The 18,907-nt window shown below is 43.4% G+C and overlaps 1 protein-coding gene across 1 annotated transcript in view; it reads right to left on the bottom strand.

The window, feature by feature from the left end:
* Positions 1-18,907, bottom strand: part of CACHD1 (cache domain containing 1) — a 230,236-nt gene that overhangs the window by 37,150 nt on the left and 174,179 nt on the right. Inside the window, exons 8-12 of the mRNA XM_084871354.1 lie at positions 14,644-14,784; positions 10,061-10,294; positions 7,055-7,204; positions 6,295-6,418; positions 5,335-5,452 (exon numbers count right to left, since the gene is read on the bottom strand). Of these exons, the coding sequence (XP_084727480.1) occupies positions 5,335-5,452; positions 6,295-6,418; positions 7,055-7,204; positions 10,061-10,294; positions 14,644-14,784 (767 nt within the window). The remainder of the gene's footprint in view (positions 1-5,334; positions 5,453-6,294; positions 6,419-7,054; positions 7,205-10,060; positions 10,295-14,643; positions 14,785-18,907) is intronic.

The raw sequence follows: 18,907 nt of genomic DNA on the forward strand, positions 1-18,907 counted from the left end.
CTGGCCGCTCCCAGCCTGGCAGCTGCTGCTCCGGGCCTGGCCGCACAAGACCCGGCTTCTCCGGGCCTGGCCGCTCCCAGCCTGGCAGTCGCTGCTCCTGGCCTGGCCGCACCAGACCCGGCTGCTCCGGGCCTGGCCGCTCCCAGCCTGGCAGCCGCTGCTCCAGGCCTGGCCGCACCAGACCCGGCTGCTCCGGGCCTGGCCGCTCCCAGCCTGGCAGTCGCTGCTCCTGGCCTGGCCGCACCAGACCCGGCTGCTCCGGGCCTGGCCGCTCCCAGCCTGGCAGCCGCTGCTCCAGGCCTGGCCGCACCAGACCCGGCTGCTCCGGGCCTGGCCGCTCCCAGCCTGGCCGCCGCTGCTCCGGGCCTGGCCGCACCAGACCCGGCTGCTCCGGGCCTGGCCGCTCCCAGCCTGGCAGCCGCTTCTCCAGGCCTGGCCACTCCCAGCCTGGCAGCCACTGCTCCGGGCCTGGCCGCACCAGACCCGGCTGCTCCGGGCCTGGCCGCTCCCAGCCTGGCAGCCGCTGCTCCGGGCCTGGCCGCACCAGACCCGGCTGCTCCGGGCCTGGCCGCTCCCAGCCTGGCAGCCGCTGCTCCTGGCCTGGCCGCACCAGACCCGGCTGCTCCGGGCCTGGCCGCTCCCAGCCTGGCAGCTGCTGCTCCGGGCCTGGCCGCTCCCAGCCTGGCAGCCGCTGCTCCGGGCCTGGCCGCACCAGACCCGGCTGCTCCGGGCCTGGCCGCTCCCAGCCTGGCCGCCGCTGCTCCGGGCCTGGCCGCACCAGACCCGGCTGCTCCGGGCCTGGCCGCTCCCAGCCTGGCAGCCGCTGCTCCGGGCCTGGCCGCACAAGACCCGGCTGCTCCGGGCCTGAAAGGCAGTGGCAGCTGGGCCCGGAGCAGCAGTGGCCAGGCCCCAGAACAGCAGCAGCCAGAACAAGAGCATCAACGGCCAGCACTGGAGCAGCCAGACCTGGGGCAGTGGCAGCCAGGCCTGAGGCAGAGGCGGCCAAGCCCAGGGTGGCCAGTCCAGGAACACCCAGACACGGAGTGGCTGGGCCCGGAGAAGCCCGGCCCAGAGCAGCCGGGTTGGGAGCAGCCAGGCCCAGAACAGCAGTAGACAACCACGAAGAATCCAGGCTGGGAGCGGCCAGGCTCGGAGCAGCTGGGTCTGGTGTGGCCAGGCCTGGAGCAGCGGCTGCCAGGCTAGGAGCGGCCAGGCCCGGAGCAGCAGCTGCCAGGCTGGGAGCAGCCAGGTCCGGAGCAGCCGGGTCTGGTGTGGCCAGGCCCGGAGCAGCGGCTGCCAGGCTGGGAGCGGCCAGGCCCGGAGCAGCAGCTGCCAGGCTGGGAGCGGCCAGGCCCGGAGCAGCCGGGTCTGGTGCGGCCAGGCCCGGAGCAGCCGGGTCTGGTGCGGCCAGGCCCGGAGCAGCCGGGTCTGGTGCGGCCAGGCCCGGAGCAGCCGGGTCTGGTGCGGCCAGGCCCGGAGCAGCCGGGTCTGGTGCGGCCAGGCCCGGAGCAGCGGCCACCTTCTCTTTTCTTGGTTGGAGATGACCAGGATCTCCCGTTGATGACAAGTACATATCCTGTGACTGCCTCACAAAGCTGCCTGACCTGCCACTTCAGCCCAGGGGGAGCAATGTGCTTAGCTTAGCTTAAACTATCAAGCACACACGTCAGAACACTTTCAAATGTACTTTGTTCCTAGAAATGAATGCTCGCCTAAAATTTGGCAGGAAAATTGTCCACCCAAGTATCAAAGGCAAGTCAAGCTATTTAGTCCTAGCTCTTTAACTTAAAAACAGAAGAGAGCCAAACCACTTAAGTCTATTGCATCAGGAGATGGACAGAATCTATTTAAAAGGTAGCTTGTAAATAAATGAAGAGTGATAACCAGCGAAGTCAGAAATAATGCAGCTCAAAAGGTTTACTTAATGACCACGGAGAAAATGCTAACGAGGCAGGTTAGCTTTAAGTGTAATTTAAGGTTGATGGGGATGGTGGCGGAATCTTTTTAAACACGGGAGAAATTTGCATCTTCCTGGAATTGCTTTCAAATACCTCTGCCAAGGATGTTCAATTAGATTCGCAAACTGAATCCTTTTCCTCCACCCACAAAATTAGAGAATGACAGGGTGTTCTAAGAGGGCTTTCACTCCTTCCCCTTCCCCTTCCCCTGCTCACTGAGTCAGCCTGTGAGTTTGATTCCTGGCTTTTGTGCTCCAAGGAACCAAAAGATAAAAACTTTGCTGAAGGGCCAGATTATCATTTTATAATATAATTGTGTCTGTTCTGGAAGAGAAAAATAAGAAGTTACCCAAGTCTTGGACCTATTTGGGTTATCACTTCACAAGGTATATACAGGTCGAATCACCATGTTGTTACACCTAAAACTAATTCAATGCTGTATATCAGCTGTAATCAAACAATTAAAATAATTAAAGACAAAGTTACCCCAGAATACTTTATAACTATTTATGTTTATAAATAGTTTGTAACTAGAAAGGAAAACAGACTTCAACACAGGTCCTTCTATTGTGTTCTCATCTGAGATACGCAGCCTCTGCATCCGAGACTGTGATGCCCTCAAAGAGGCTCCCCAGGACCGGGAGTGGTTTTCTCACTGACCGCCCATGGGATTCATGTTTTGAAGAGAAGCAAGGCTCTGTAGTACAGGAACGCTGCAATACCTTCCGATAATCCATACTTCCTTCCATCCGCACAGCGTGCGGCCTCCTCAAATGCTCAAAGATGGACTTGGGTTCTGCGATGACAGAGTCGTAATCTCTTCCCACTCCTAACATAATCCCTCATGTTCCATTTAAATTAATTCCGTGAAACAATCCACCCATATCTGTCTGCTACATGTATGGATGCTAAGCAATTTAACCAGTTAGTCTCAGCACGAGCTAAATCTATTTGGATTATACTTAGGAGAGGAATTCCTTTTATTCCTGAGGACACGATGAGCACCTTCTCCTTAAAGGAACTCAAATGTAACTAAAAAACATATTTACTCTTCCTGCTGGGTAATCAGGCCAGCCTTTTCAACTCCAGTCTCATTATTTATTATCGTATTACCTCTTTCATTTTTCTCTTAATAGTGATGTTCTTGACAATTTCAAAACTCTGAGAACTATCTGAATTGATTTCATGATTACACCTATTTGGCAGAGCAGAGTGGCCAGAATTTACCAGTATCACTGAAAAAATAACATCTATCTTAAGGAGATAATATTTTTTCCAAAAATGTTAACGTTGGGTTTATTTACTCTACAAAGAAGGTCTTAAAGAATGCCTAGGTTTCCTTCTTTCTCTTTCAATGCCAACATATATAAAGGTAGATATTTTCTCAGGATATAACTGAGTTGCTTTCAATCAGGTTGCACTGCAGGTAACCAATCTCCAGTTTCAAATATAAAATTATTTATCAATGAAGTATTCTGGTGTCTGGCTCACCCTTTCTGATGTGAAAATTAAACAATTCATCTTTATTTAAAAACTCTATTAATAGGAAAAATAAGAGCAGATGGTCCAATCATTCTAAAAATAAATAAATAAATAATTCCTAAAGATGAGCTGACTCAGAATTTCAGAAAGACTTTGACCTTTGTCAAATCTGTACTTTATATAATAAAAACCTAATATGCTAAGTGTCTGGTTGTCCATTCAGCCAATCAAAGTGTAATATGCTAATGATATGCTAAGGCTACTCAACAGCTCACTATGACATGTACTGACCACCAGGGGGCAGACGCTTAACTGGTAGGTTAGCTTGCTGCTGGGGTCTGTCTAATTAGGACTTGAGTGAGAAGCCCTGGAGCCCTCCCGCAGTTCCTCCTGGGCTGGCCAACCTCCCAAGTCCTTCTCTGGCCCTGATTGTGCACCAGTTGGGTCCCTCAGCCTGGTCTACACCCTCCCACAATCCAGGACCCCTTGGGGGATATTGGAGAGCCAGTTTCAGCTGATCCTGCAGGCCAGTTCGAGGGACCCCAATGATGCATGGATTCTTGCACCAGGCCTCTAGTCAAACAATAAAATGCCAGTAGGATTAGGCTTGTAAATGTATGTTTCTCAAAAACTTTCATTTAGTATTTTATTGCCTTTTGTTTCCAATGTAGAAATCACTGCTGCCATGATGATGCTTTAAGAACCAAATGAGAAGGTTAGAGGAGAGGTATGTCTAAACCATGTTGGCTACTTCTAATCCTTGTGATTCCTAAGCCAGACACAGATCTGTATAAAGCTGTTAAATTGCCTGCATCCACCACCAGGCTAGACTCTCTATGAAGGCGGAGAGAGTATCATTCTTTTTCATTCTTCTTAGCTTATAATAATTGTTCATAAGTTCTTAAAGGAATGAATAAAGAGCCATTTAGAATAAAAAAGTTAAACACCAGATATGGCCATCCAAAGAAATCCAGGATGACTGCATTTGAGGTTTAGTGATTGAAATTTGATGAAAAATATACAAGTCCACTCTTATTTTGGTCAATTACAATATTAAGGGCCCCCTAACAGCATGTTATGGTATGCTTGGAAGAGGGAGTTAAGGACAGGAACATAAATCATATGAACAGTATGTTTTAGATTCAATTTCTTTGTGGCCCCCTCTCTGACTGAGGCTGGTAAAAAAAAAAAAAGCTGAAATGGGTACCACACATTAAGGCTAATGTGTCAATGCACTTGCGGTGAATGTGAATTATCCAAATTCTAATATGAAAGTTCCTTTCCCATGGAATATGTTAGCAGAGGGCTTTATGCTTTCATTTCCTTTCCCTTGGAATATGTTAGCAGAGGGCTTTATGCTTTCATATCTCTTTTTTTAAATTCCCAACTTTCACAATTTGAACTTAAAATGATAAAAATTCACTGGATATAACCTAAATGTGTATACATAGGGGACTGTTAAAAAAATTGTGTCCACCTATAAAACACTACATAGCCATTAAACGTTCATGCACACTAATATAGAAACGTACACTGATATATATATATATATATATATATATATATATATATATATATATATATATGCCTGTGTGCACTAAACATTTTTCTGGAAATTGACCAAAGTGATTATTTATGGGAAATGGGAGGTCAAAGCCAGGAGGGAGGGAAGAGCACAGTTTACTGTCTACTGCACATTCTTTTATATGGTTTGGTTCATTTATCATGAATAATAACTGGTTTCATAAATTAAAAAAAGGAAAATAATTATAAAACATCTCGAGTATCTCTTCTTTTCCCCAACCACTTTAAAACTGGTAACTTTATCCGACCCAAGATCCCTAGAATTCCTGTACCCACGGCTGCTCAGGCAACGGCTCGTCCTCTCACTCACCATCTTCCAGGCGTAGCTGACATTGTACGCCTCCTTCCCGGTCTCTCTCAGCTTGTTTATGTGCCAGGACAGGGAGGAGTTCACAGGCACCGCGATGATCTGGCTGCCCAGAGGGAGGCTGCATTGGCAAACAGAAGAAAACATTTCAGGCCAAAGATAAAATTAAGCACTTAATTAAAGGCTGGGAAGAAGCTGTGAGTCCGTGGCCACCTCCTGAGTTTGAAAAGCAATGAAGCCCGTCACTTTTGAAAGAGAGAATGTGAGATTTTTCAATTTTGTAAAAGTATGCTGTCAGCTCTGCAACTCAAAACATTCCCGACCCTCTACCCCGGCACACCGCTCCCCCCTCCCCCCCCCCCCGCCTCCCAATTCTAATTCTTTCCAGAAATGATGTTGTCTCAGATCGCTCAGTTATTACTTTACCACCAATGAGCACAAAGACCCGTTTCTCTATAGGTTGCCATCTGCCAAAATAATGTATCATGGCTGGAAAAAATCCAACCTGTTCTTTATTTCAAGAGAAAATGTTGTGTATGATGGTGCTGTCAACTTGGAATGGACACTGCGTGGCCAAGACGTTTTCTGGCGTGTGGGAGAGCGGGGCCTCAACTTAACCTTTCCTTTTGCCAGCATTTCTCAACTTGGTACAATGGGAGTATTCTTCTTAAATGAGATAACGTATATCTGATTTTATAATTAAAGGCAAATGTAAACACGGAATTTGATTTACAAGACATGTCTCCTCAATAACAGTTCTAAGAGACCTTTCCTATTATTCAAAGTAAACATATTTTTTTTTGTGGCTATTATTCTTAGGAAAAAAATTATTGAGTATACTTTTGATAACACTAAAATAATTTATATACTTGTTTTATATCCTGTAATACACACTCATTTTTGACCCCAAAGGATCCTATTCTCAGAGAAAGATCCATACTACAGCCCTCACTTTTTCCTTACCTTAGGATATTTTGCCGAACCAAGTCAAATTTTGGGATATTTTCATAATGAATGATGTCAGTATGAAGAGGGGGTTCTGATAGCAAATATGGCCTGGTAAGAGATGGGTGCATAAGTGTATACCCTGAAATAAGAAAAGAAAAACACAGGCTATGGAAAGCATGTTGTAGGAAGTAGTGAATCTAATAAAGTGCCTATCGTAGGTTTGAAATATGGAATACTCTGGGACGGCTGCCCAACACTCAATTTCTCAGTATGTAACTCACCAGTCCAATAAAAACTGAACTTGTTTTATGTGTTCTTGTATAAAACTCCTGAAGTGTAGAAAGATGTCCTTAAATTATCGGACATCTGTTTAATCAAGACTATTTTGGAGGTACTGGTCATTTGGTTTTCGTTTTATGAAATGTCCTAATCTATCTATCATATAAACCTTCATGCCAGTAAACCCAAAGATAACAATATAGACCAAAAAAGTCCAAAGGATCACATTCTGTGTGTCCTTCAATCCTCAAGTCTAATTTCCCGACCTTACAAATAACTGACCCCTCCACACAACACAGGAACATGTGCATCCTGTTTAGATTCATTCTGTCACATTTATGGTGCTCTACTGTAAGTAGTAGTCCTCGTTATACCGTGTTTGTAGAAATGCTATCATTTCCTACTTGGTTAGAATCAGAATACCTACAGATTTTTTTTTTTTCTTTCAGGATGCTAAAGAAATCACTCTTTCCCCTGATTAATTTGAGCAGTTTACCTTTGTCATCGATGAGAAAAGTATAGGAAGCCAAAGAGTCTTGGTAATATGTCACATCTTCAAGGATGTAAGCCAGGTTCACGTCCACACCTACAATTCCCAGAAGCAGGTTTCCAAAATAACAGGGTTTACTCACTGTCATGATCAAACCTATGGGTTAAAAGAAAAAAAATCCAAAGAATAGCAGAAAAGGACAAAGACAGGAGCTGTGCCCTGGTGAATCACAAAGGCTCCTAGCAGCCACCCAAATGCTGCTGGGGAGGAACCAGCCACCGCCCTTCCAGACAGGGTAAGTGAGGGAGAGTGCAAGGGAAACTGTGTCTGTTGGAGGTTCAGATATCTCAGTTAGACTGAGGCAATGTGCACATTTCCCACTATTTTTCACCTTGAAGGACATGACATTCCAGACCAGTGCAATCATCAGCAGCACTTAATACATCATTCTACTTCCTGGAGTGAGGGAAATTCAGCTGAACCTGAAAGACCACTTAGACAGGGAGTCCAAAAACATGGGTTCTACCCAATTGTGTCCCTAGTGTATCATGCATATCTCACTGGACATAACTTCCCTGCAGCTTGATTTTCACATCTGTTTGAAGGACACAGTAGTAAGTGCTGTACTGATTTCTAGGGGTTGTTAGATGAAAAGATATTATGGATAAAGAAAAGCCTGTAAGGTACTATGTTTCACTAAGGCTTCCTATCCAGAAACAGACTAATGGAGAGAAAAAACTTAGAAAGGCACAGACTCTTGTTATCTGACCACTTAGAACTCTGACTAGCTAAAGGAGACACTAAGTTTCCAAAGGAACATATTTCTTGTCCCTTGGGCCAGGAATGTGCAAACTTTTCTGTAAAGAACCAGATAGTAAATATTTAGGCATTGTGGGCTATGTAGTCTCTGTTACACACACCTTCTTCTTCTTCTTCTTCTTTTTTTTTTTTTTTTTTTTTTTAAAAAAAACTGAGCTTAAAAATATAGAAACCATTTTTGGCTCACAGGCCATACAAAAACAATGGGATGCGTATAGGAAGAGAAAGGCGAAGGGGGAGAGAGAGTGAACAGTGGGCCAATGACTGGCCCTGGGCAGTAGGGAAGCTGTTCTTTCCTCCTAGCTTTACTGCTGTGTTGGGTAAGTATGCCACCTCTCTGAGTGAGACTCTTCCTGTGTCCGATGGGGAGGTGAGACAAAATGATCTCTGGGACCCCAAACAAATCTACAATCCTAGGGCTCTAATTCAAGCCCCAAACAAAACGAGGAATAGCATCTCTCTGCCATCCTCTTGTATTGTCCTGTGCTCGATGGCACTTCATACCTTCTCAGAAAGCCATCCTTCTGTGAACACGTGGGAGAGAGCTTTGGCTCTTCTTTAAGATTTCTACAAAGAATGAGCTTTCACTCAGAGAATCTGCATGATGCCCACCCCAAGTATTACTGAGCAGCTGTGATTGTCAAGGCCAACGACATGCATCGCATGGGAGGAGGAAGTGGATACAACACTGCAAAACTCTGTGAAAGTTATGCCCAGTTATAAGGTAAATAAGCACTGAGTATGTATTTGTACGGCATAGTGACTAGAGTTAACAATACTTGTATATTTGAAAGTTGCTGAGAGATATTAAGAGTTTTCACTACAAAAAAAGATGTGTAACTATGCGAGATGATGAATATTAACTGAGCTTATTGATTTATCTTTATTTTATAGACTTAAACACTTATTGAGGATGGGATGTGTGCCTTACCCATCACTGCCTGAAATAATGCTTGGCTGGCACTCAATTATGTTGGTTAAATGAGCAAAGGGCTGCTTGACATTTTCCCCCAGAAGAGAAAGTAACCTTATCTAAAGGTGAGCATTTTTAATCTGTACACTTCTATGGGCCCTGCCAGAAATAGGAAGGATAAAGAAGTTTGAGTGTAGCAGCAGCTACCATATTTCTTCCTTATATAAAAAACATGTTTACCTAATTCTAGAAAACACACTCTCCAAAGGCTTGTTTCTTTTTATACACGAGTTTCCTCTGACTATCTGTATTTATGAGAGTCCCTGGTTAATGGAACATGAAAATAAAATCTCATATGGTGATGGTGTCTGGCTGGCTAGTAATTAATGCCTCCCCTATCTTCTCTGACAGGAAAAAATAGGGAAAAGAATAGGCAAGTATATGAAGAGGAAAAGAAAAAGAAAAAGATTGTGCTTCTCCTGAGCACATGTCGTTGGCCAGGCATTATTCTAGATGCTTTACAAATATTAGTGCAATTAATCTTCACAACTGCCTTGAGGGAAATATTATTTTTTCCCATTTTACAGACCAAGAAATTTAATCATGACAGTTAAACAATTCACCCGACTTGTGACATTGGGGTGATGCATGATAATAATAGTAATACTGACAAAAGTAAAATAACAAACTATGGGTAATTGTGACATCAAAATGATAATAGCAATAACAACAAAGGTAAAGTAAATAAATAAAAAAAGAACAATAATTACTATCGAAAGGAATGCTAGGCACTAATAAGTCTCATAATTATAATGACTTCAAAAATTTAGACTCAAAGATAGAGCTGTCTGGTGGCTGTTGGGGGAGGGTATGATAAATGGTGATAAATGGAGACCTGACTTGGGGTGATGAATACACAATACAGTGAACAGAGGATGTGTTGTGGAATTGTGCACCTTAAACCTGTATAATTTTGTAACCAGTGTCAAATGCATTCAATAAAAAGGAAAAAAAAAAGATATTACATTTTGAACCAATGATCAAATGGGAGTTAACAAGGTTAAATATGTTACCAAGGACAACACCTCAGCTGTGGCGCGGATTTGCAGTCCTCTCTAATGCTAAGCCTGTATTTGTTGTCTACTCCATGTTGCTCTGCCGCTGAGGCTGGATCCTAAGCACTCTGAGCTTTGTGTTCCACCAGCCCTGCAAAGCTGCTCTCTAGTTCCACGTCTACTTCTTCTCCCTCTCATTTAGCAGGAAGTTTCCCCCAAACTCACCATCTCCCATCTCATCGGAGAAGGGGAGGCTGAAGACAGCTTCATCGATCATCCGGTTGGGAAGGTTGGTATAGAACCTGCCGACTGTGGTCTCCAGGTTACTCAGCTGGTTCAGCACCATCATGCTGCCCTTAATCACGGGCAAGGCTGTCCGGTCCGGCACGCCGTACTTTCCCGAGTTCTGTTCAGCCAGGTCTCTCAGAAAAGCCAGCTCTTTCAAACCAGTCACCCCATCTGAAATGGAAAGCCAAGGGAAGACAATGGAACATGGTATCAATTTCTACAATAACTTTGCCATTCAGATCTAATAAAGGCTTGACTGAGATCTCGTAATCCCTCTGCCGAATGAAGACCCCTCTGCTAAAGAGGTCTTTGCAGAGACAATCTGGACCGACAACAGAGGTACCAGTTCTTGTTGAGGATCAAAGCCTGATGCATAGCCTTTCCTCAAATAGTCGAGAGGGAAAAGGGGTTCTTCAAAAGGCAACAATGCAAAACACTTGAGCAAATAAAGAAGCTCCATCTAGCAAGGATGTGTTCTCCCTTAAAAATTTAATTATATTCAAATTATTTTTCTGCATTTAATATTTGAAAGCAAAAGTCATGTCTAAGAAGTCTGCATTTAATTTAAATTAGTAGATGAAATTGTAAGAGTTCTAAAGGATAGAGGTTTACCATTTCATTTCTTAACCTCCTCGCCCATTAAACACTTGCCAAAATCTCATGCAACTAAATGAAAGCATTATGGATTGCATTTAGGAGGCCTCCAAACCTTGTGCCTTTAAGCTCATTTTAATTACAAATGTTTTCATGCTTGATATTGTTAGGATAATACTGGATTTGATTTATTTAATGTATATTTTTTATGTTTAGATGGTTTTAAAACTTTGTAAAAGATTTAGGCATACCGGGATGTATTGTCCCACAACATCTGTAATCCATAGCACAAAAATAAATTTAATAAACCTTTTAAAAATTCTGGTTTGCTATTGTTGGAATACAGTCAAAAGGATTAGTAACTGATCCCATATGGGTATGACTGTAAACAAATTCAAATGATTTCAATCACTACTGAGATTCTACCACTGAGTTTTAAAAAGGCTTAGCCTCATGTTCTTGAACTATTTAGTCATTAAAAAAAAATCTGAAGAGTTACGTGGCATTATCATTTTTAAATAAGGAGTGTACATAACTCTAACCTTGGAAGTCTATTTCTAGAGTCACAGAAGGATCTAATGGATATTATTTCTTTCTTAACATATTGTGTTTTAATAACTTGGCTTTTGCTCCACTCATGTAATGCTTAAGGAAAGCCAGAACCAGATTATTTTTTCCCTTGCTTGACACAAAGTTGAGATGAGGGGTGGGAATGGGTAAGTGGTACATTCCAAGTAAAAGACAACACAAAAGATACACTGATCCCGACCTTATACCCCTGAGAAGCTCAGAAGCTCCCAGAGGTGAATGATAAAAGCACACAACTTAAGGCAATAAATACATTCCCTTTCTTTGTCATCTACTGCTTGGTTCTTTCAAAATGTAAAAGAAACGCAATAAGCAGGAGCATCTACTAGCTAAAGAAGAACAGTGTGGGAATGCAAGGCTACCAAAGACTGGAAATTTTTTATCACTCTGTCATGAAATGTTGTTATGTAGGGCTGGCAGTAGGGGAGCAGACTGGTTAAGTATATTGTGTAATTCTATAGTCAACACAGTCATGCTGAAAACTACATTTCCCAGAATTCCCTTTCCTTTATGCTTCCAGGTTAAAGGTGCCCAAAAGTGAAGTGTTGTGAAATTTAACCAAAGTGAGAGAGGGTGAGAGACAGACACAGAGGGAAGAAATGTGCTTGTTTGTCCTGCTCACGCTGATCTGATTTAGTTTCATTTCCCAGTTGTTGGCAAGGGCAAGCCCAGATGATTCACTTAGAATTCCCAGGGGTACAGCCACGAAGAGCCAATGACCTCCCACAGACTTCTACACTATCTTCTAGATATCCTTAAAAACTCCAACGTGTCCACCTATACCAGAGCTGGCTGCTAAACATTGTCAACTCTTCTTTATTTTTCTAGTTTCCCCATAATTTTGTACACTGTAATCCTAATGATAAAACTGTTACACCCAAATTCTCAGGGAGGTTCTGCTTCCTTACTTGAAGCCTGACTGGTTGAGTAAGGGGATGTGGCAGTGCCAGTGAACAGTGCTCAGAGATGGACAGCACTAGGAGAAAATGGCAGTGAGCACATGTGTGTGTGGCTGGATTAAAGGGAAAAAGAGAAGAGATGGGAATGGTGGGAGGGAAGTCACCAGAGGTTTTAAACAAGGAAACTATCAGGGCACAGCAGGTGCATATGATTCTCTGGTGGGAAGACTTAGGATCAGTGAAGAGATGGGTGATAGCAACGAAGCTTCTTTTCTCAGTGTCTGCCTGAGCAGACCTCCAAATCCAATGGAAAAGAAGTGACCCCTTCATCTTACATCTCCTCACTCCTGTACCACTTCACTGAATTTATCTGCCGTTTCGGTCTGTCTTTCTCACTAGTTATAACCTTCCTGAGGACAGGCACTTTGTGGGATGCAGCTCTAAAACCTCAGTGCACCGTTACATTGTAGGCTCAACACATTTCCCTTCCCCTCCTGTCCCCTTCCTTTGGGTCCCTTCCCTTCCCAGCCCTCCCTTCCTTTTCTCCATCCTTGCCTTTCTCCTAAGTGTGGAAGAAGCTAAACCATATGAAAAAAAAGTGACGGGCACCCAGAGGAAACACCGAAAGCTATGTGCCATAGGAAAAACCGGCCATCCCTGCCCCTCGCAGCTGTGCTCGGCGGACAAAGGAAACGGAAACCCTATTCATGCCTGAGAAGCTCAGAGTCCTGTGAAAAGTGAAGCGAGAAGGCGACAACAATACGGAGATGGGAGCATCACCGCAGGGTTAACCGGCAACACGCACAGCACACCGGGGAACAGAATAGGAACAGAGCCAACCAGCCTGCCTCCGAGCTGTGGGGAGACAGGGAGTCACACCATCTCTCCTTCTCCTCCAGGTGGCTTTGAGGTCTGGTGATTTACCAGGTACTGTGTCAGGACCTTTAAACGCTTCATGTCTTGCTTACTTATTGCCCTGGCAAACCCTACATACATTTTATTATTTTCTTTTTACAGATTAAACTGAGGCCTAAGGAGAAAAACATTACTTGGAGTAAGCCACGCAGCTAATACATGAAGACCGGAACTCAGAACCTCCAAGCCACACACTGCGTGCTCGTCCACGTATGTGTAATCCACAGAATACCTGGGAACGATCCCTGCTGGCCAAAGCTCACATTCCTGCACCCCACCTAAGAGGGTCCGGACGAAAACTGAGGGAGACCGCATTTTACAAAAGCAACTTAAAGTAATCCTTAGCACATTAAAATGTGAGAACCCCTGCCCAGAAAGCCACGTGGTTCTACATGGAATCTGGAAGTGGACAGCAGACATACGAGACCGTAGGTGGGCAGGGATGCTGGATCAAGACACGGCCTCTAAAAGCAAGAGCTGCCAAAACTGGTTTGGCTCAGTGGATAGAACGTTGGCCTGCGGACTGAAGCATCCCAGGTTCGATTCTGGTCAAGGGCATGCACCTTGGTTGCGGGCACATACCCGGGAGGGGGTGTGCAAGAGGCAGCTGATCGATGATTCTCTCTCATCGATGTTTCTAACTGTCTATCCCTCTCTCTTCCTCTCTGTAAAAAAGTCAATAAAATATATTAAATAAATAAAAGCAAGAGCTTTGGCCACCAAGGAGCCTGAAGAAGGAGATGCTTGGGGAAGAGAGTGATGACTGAAAGGTGGGGAGACAGGTCACGGCAGAGAGGCTAGAAGATGGAGTGCAGTCAAACTGAGGGATGGGGGAGAGCAGAAGGAAAGAATAGTGAGCTTTTCGTCAGAGGGGCCAACTGACTACACACTTTCACATGCCTCCTTTAAGAGCAAAAACAAAACAAAACAAAAAAATCAACCTTTAATGAGCACCTTGCAAGTGCCAGGCCGTGTCCTGTGTTTACTACGCATTAGGGCTAACGAATCTTCACTACAAGCCCAGGGAAGCTGAGGAGGAGGAAGTAGCAGAGAGGCTCAGGGGCGATCCTGCAGGGAAGTGTGACAGTCACAGTCCTGCACTCCTACGAGGTCAGTACCATGACTTTCTGCAGCTTAAATCAATGAAAAAACAAACCAAAAAAACCCCACTTAGTAACCTCGATATAGTATGAAAATCCCAGACTATGCAGGAGAATCCTCTGGGGAGTCACACAGAATCCTCTGGGAGACCACATAACTGGAGAAAGTTCAGAAACAAGCTGTTGTCTGAAGAGAGAGAGAGAGAGAGAGGAGGAGAAAGGACCTTCTCTAACACACGCCCTGAGTATCAGCATCAGCTGCAGAGAGACGGCTTGGGAAGGAAGCTGCTCAGTTGCCTCTCTGCATATGGCCTCCATCAAAGCACATTGTTGTGGTTCTTTTTTTATTTTTATTTTTTTTGAAAGCAGCATACATTTAGAGAGAACTTTCATCTGAAAGGAAAATTGCCGAAACACTACCTACCGTTCATGAGGGCATAGGTGAGAATCATCACGGAGTTGTTTAGAAAGCTATTTTCTTCATTGATGATACGGAGCGTCGCCTTTTTATCTTCTTCCTTTGATGTGAGGCCAGCTGACAGGTAAATGATGACCATGTCTGTATCTAAACAAAAACATACAAACTGTTACATTGGGTTCTGGCTAATGGCAGCAGTGCAATTCCTTTGTTTTTCCCCCCCTGGACTGTCCCGCCCCCAGGACCTGCCTGGCCCACCGTTCCTACTTCTTCCCATCTGATGCTGGGCCTTTCATCTCCCTGCTTCTGCTTCGCGTCCAACCTGCTCTTTGCAGGCAACGAGGCCTCATTTACTAGTATCCGCTCTCAGGTAAAGAGAGGCTCCTAATATATTTCCAGATAAAAGAAGAGCTCCTTTGGGCACCCATGGTTGAAAAAAATTTAGCCATCCCAAATGGAAATGAAGATTCAGAACCCAATTTAATCTTTTCCTCTGTGGCTCAGGATATAGATACAGATATAGATATATCTATGTCTTTTTTTTTGGGGGGGGGCGCTAGGCTTTAAAAATGGTGGTTCTTTCAATGCCCTTGAGACATGTACAGTTCTTTTCCCTACACTAAGTAGCTGCTGTACATGTTTGTTTTGAAAACTCATCAAGAGCCTGGTTTGATTCCCAGTTAGGGCACATGCCTAGGTTTTGGGCTCGATCCCCAGTAGGGGGCATGCAAGAGGCAGCCGATCAATGATTTTTCTCTCTTCATGATATTTCTATCTCTCCCTCTCTCTTCTCTGTAATCAATAAAAATATATTTAAAAACATCTCTCTCTCTTTCCTTCTCCTTTCCTCTCTGAAATCAATAGCATATATAAACAACAACCAAAAAAATGTGTCAGGAGCCAGGCTGCCTGTGTTCAACTCGCAGCTCTGCTACTTCCAAGTGATGTAGGCAGATTTTGTAACCTCTGGACACCTACATTTCCTTGCCCATAAAATGGGGCTGGCTGTGCTTACTTTATAGGGTTGATGTGAGGACTAACAGGTTAATTTGCATAAAGAGTGAGAGCAAAAGAGTGATTGCCAATAGAGGGCAAAAGATAAGAGAAACACAAAACAAAAACAAAATGAAACAAAGAGAAAAACAGGTGTAAAGCAGCACCTGTGACTTAAAATGAAAAACTATTCTCCATTGAGGGCTAACGGGTAAAGTAACTGAGAAGCCCTTGCAGGTCCGTGGAAAGAACTTTTTTCAAGTGGATTTACTCAGAAGAGTAACCGCAGATTCCCTGCACTAGGGTCATGGTGATGGGAGCAGAGGCTGAGCTGTGGCTTTCATGGAGCAGGGGAAGGAAGAGAACTCGGTTTTTTACCCTTTCTTTGTAATATGAGATTCTTCGATTTGATTACATATTGTAAGACATCCTGTATACAAGTTTATCATTTTATTAAGAAATACATATTTATATAATATGTTATATGCATCTTTGTTCATCAGGGATATTTCTCTTTCTTTGTAGTTTCTTTATCTGGTTTTGGAAGTAGGATAATGCTGGCGTCATGAAAAGAGCTTGGAAGTGTTTCTTCCTCTTCGAATTTTTTGGGAACAGTTTGAGGAGGATAGGTAATAGTTGTCCTTTAAGGGTTTGGTAAAACTCTCCTAGGAAGCTGAGTTTTACAGGGCTTTGTTTCGCTGGAAGTTATTTGATTATTGCTTCTATTTCATCAGTTGTTACTGGCCTCACCAGGTTTTCTGATTCTTTCTGATTCAGTTTTGGAAGAACTTTTCTAGAAATTTGTCCATTTCATCCACAATGTACAGCTTGTTGGCATATAGTTATTCATAGTATTTTCTTACAATCATTTGTGTTTCTCTGATGTCAGCTGTTATTCACTGCTTTCGTTTCTGATTTTATTTATCTGGACCCATCCCTTTCTTTCTTGATGAACTGGCTAACAGTTCATCAATCTTGTTTATCTTTTCAAAGAACCAGCTCTTGGTTTCATAGACTTTTTGTAGATTTTTTTGTTTTGTTTGTTTGGTTTTTTTTTTTTTTTTTTTTTTTTTTTTTTGCCTCTATGCCATTTACTTCTGGTCTAATCTTTATTATTTCCTTCCTTCTACTTTCTCTGAGCTTTTTCACTGTTCTCTTCCTAATTCCTTAAGTTGTAGGGCTAAATCATTTATTATTTTTATGGTAATAATAATTATTTTTTGAGCAAGCCTAACCACAGAAATCAACCATACAGAAAAAACGTAATTTTTTAATTTTTTAATATATATTTTTATTGTTGATAGTACATCAGAATGTTTTTAGACTCCAAGCAGGAGGTATGTAGAGAGAGGCTACAACAATAGGGTGAACTGATGCATAGGAGCAGAGAAAGTTCAGGTCTGTTCCTAGGCAAGAATAATTGAGAGAATTCATCAGGTGGTGACATGGGTAGACATAGAGCAAGCTTGTAGCAAACATATACCCATGGACCGATGAGCAACCCTGTGGGGAGCCTGAATCTGCTTGCAATACATTTTCTATGCTTTTGCTTATATTCTGGTCCTCAATTTCATTCCTCGGCTTCATGAGGCACAATCCTGAAGATAAACTTGCTTGCTGTTCCAGATATCATCAGGACTATAAAGACTGCTTTGACTATGTCTTTTTTTTTCTTTTCTTTTTTTTCAGGTAAAAGAAAAAATAACTTTTAATTATTAGCAAGATAGAACAGAGGTGTGAGGGTGTGGGTATGCGACGACTCACAAACATATTGCTCGTCTATCAGCCAAGAGCCCGCCCATAAAGGACAGCAAATAACTTTTTAAAAAAATATATATTTTATTGATTTTTCACAGAGAGGAAGAGAGAGGGATAGAGAGTTAAAAACATCGATGAGAGAGAATCATCGATCAGCTGCCTCTTGCACACCCCCTACTGGGTATGCGCCCACAACCAAGGTACATGCCCTTGACCGGAATTGAACCTGGGACCTTTCAGTCCACAGGCCAACACTCTATCCACTGAGCCAAACCAGTCAAGGCTACACAAGCCTTTTTCATTTGTATGGGGTGACAGTGGTACCTTTTAATGACATTTTTTCTAGCCCGAAACTCCACCAAATACTCGTTACAGGACCCACAGGAGCCTGGTTCTAGGTTTGGAAACGGAGCACCCGAAGTGGCCATCCTGGCCAACACAGAGAATCAGCTGAGAGATCTACCGTGTGTGAAGGCTCTTCCTCTGTAATAGATTTCCAATTGTATCCCACGGTGATCCGAGATGCTTGATATGATTTCAATCTTCTTGAACTCATAGAGACTTGTCTTGTGTCCTAACATGTGGTCTATCTTTGAGAATGACCTATGTGCACTTGAGAAAAATGTATATTCTGCAGTATTGGGGTGACATGTTCTATAAATGTCAATTAAATCCATCTGATCCAGTGTGTTTTGTAGAGCCACCGTTTCCTTGTTAATTTTTTGTCTGGAAGATCTATCCAGTGAAGTCAGAGGGGTGTTAAAGTCCCCTACTATGACTGTATTGCTGTCTATCTCTGTTTTAAAATCCTCTTGTAGTTTTTTAATATATTTAGGTGCTCCTATGTTAGGTGCATATATGTTAACCAGGGTTATATCCTCCTGTTGGATGGATCCCTTTAGTATTATGTAGCGACCTTTGTTGTCTCTAGAAATGGACTTCATTCTGAAGTCTATTTTGTCAGATACAAGTATTGCCACTCCAGCCTTTTTCTCATTTCCATTCGCATGGAAAATTTTTTCCCATCCCTTCACACTCATCTTGTGTGAGTCTTCTGTTCTAAGGTGGGTCTCTTGTAGACAGCATATAGTTGGGTCATGTTTTTGTATCCATTCAGCTACCTTATGTCTTTTGATTGTAGAATTTAGTCCATTTACATTTAAGGTTATTATGGATAGGTACATTGCCATTCTAAATCTTTGAAACAGATGACTCTAAGTAGAGAGTGGCTCCAGCACAGGACTGAAACAGATGACTCTAAGTGAAGAGAGGCTCCAGCAGAGAGGCTTCAGCTTTTTGTCTTATTTAACCTACTCAAATGGGGTGAATAATGTCCGGTTTAACCTAACTCAAAGGATTCAACAAGATGGTTCAGGCACAGGATTACATAGTATTTCTGCTGGATGAGAGTGACCCCTAATGACCTCAAGTGAGTGTACTGGATTACCTACTATTTACTATGGATTGTCTAATATTTACTAAGACTACAGGCACAGTGCATGAAATTCACGCATGGGTG

This window comes from Pipistrellus hanaki (assembly GCF_964339955.1).
Source record: "Pipistrellus hanaki genome assembly, chromosome: 2".
In the NCBI taxonomy this organism is placed as follows: Eukaryota; Metazoa; Chordata; class Mammalia; order Chiroptera; family Vespertilionidae; genus Pipistrellus; species Pipistrellus hanaki.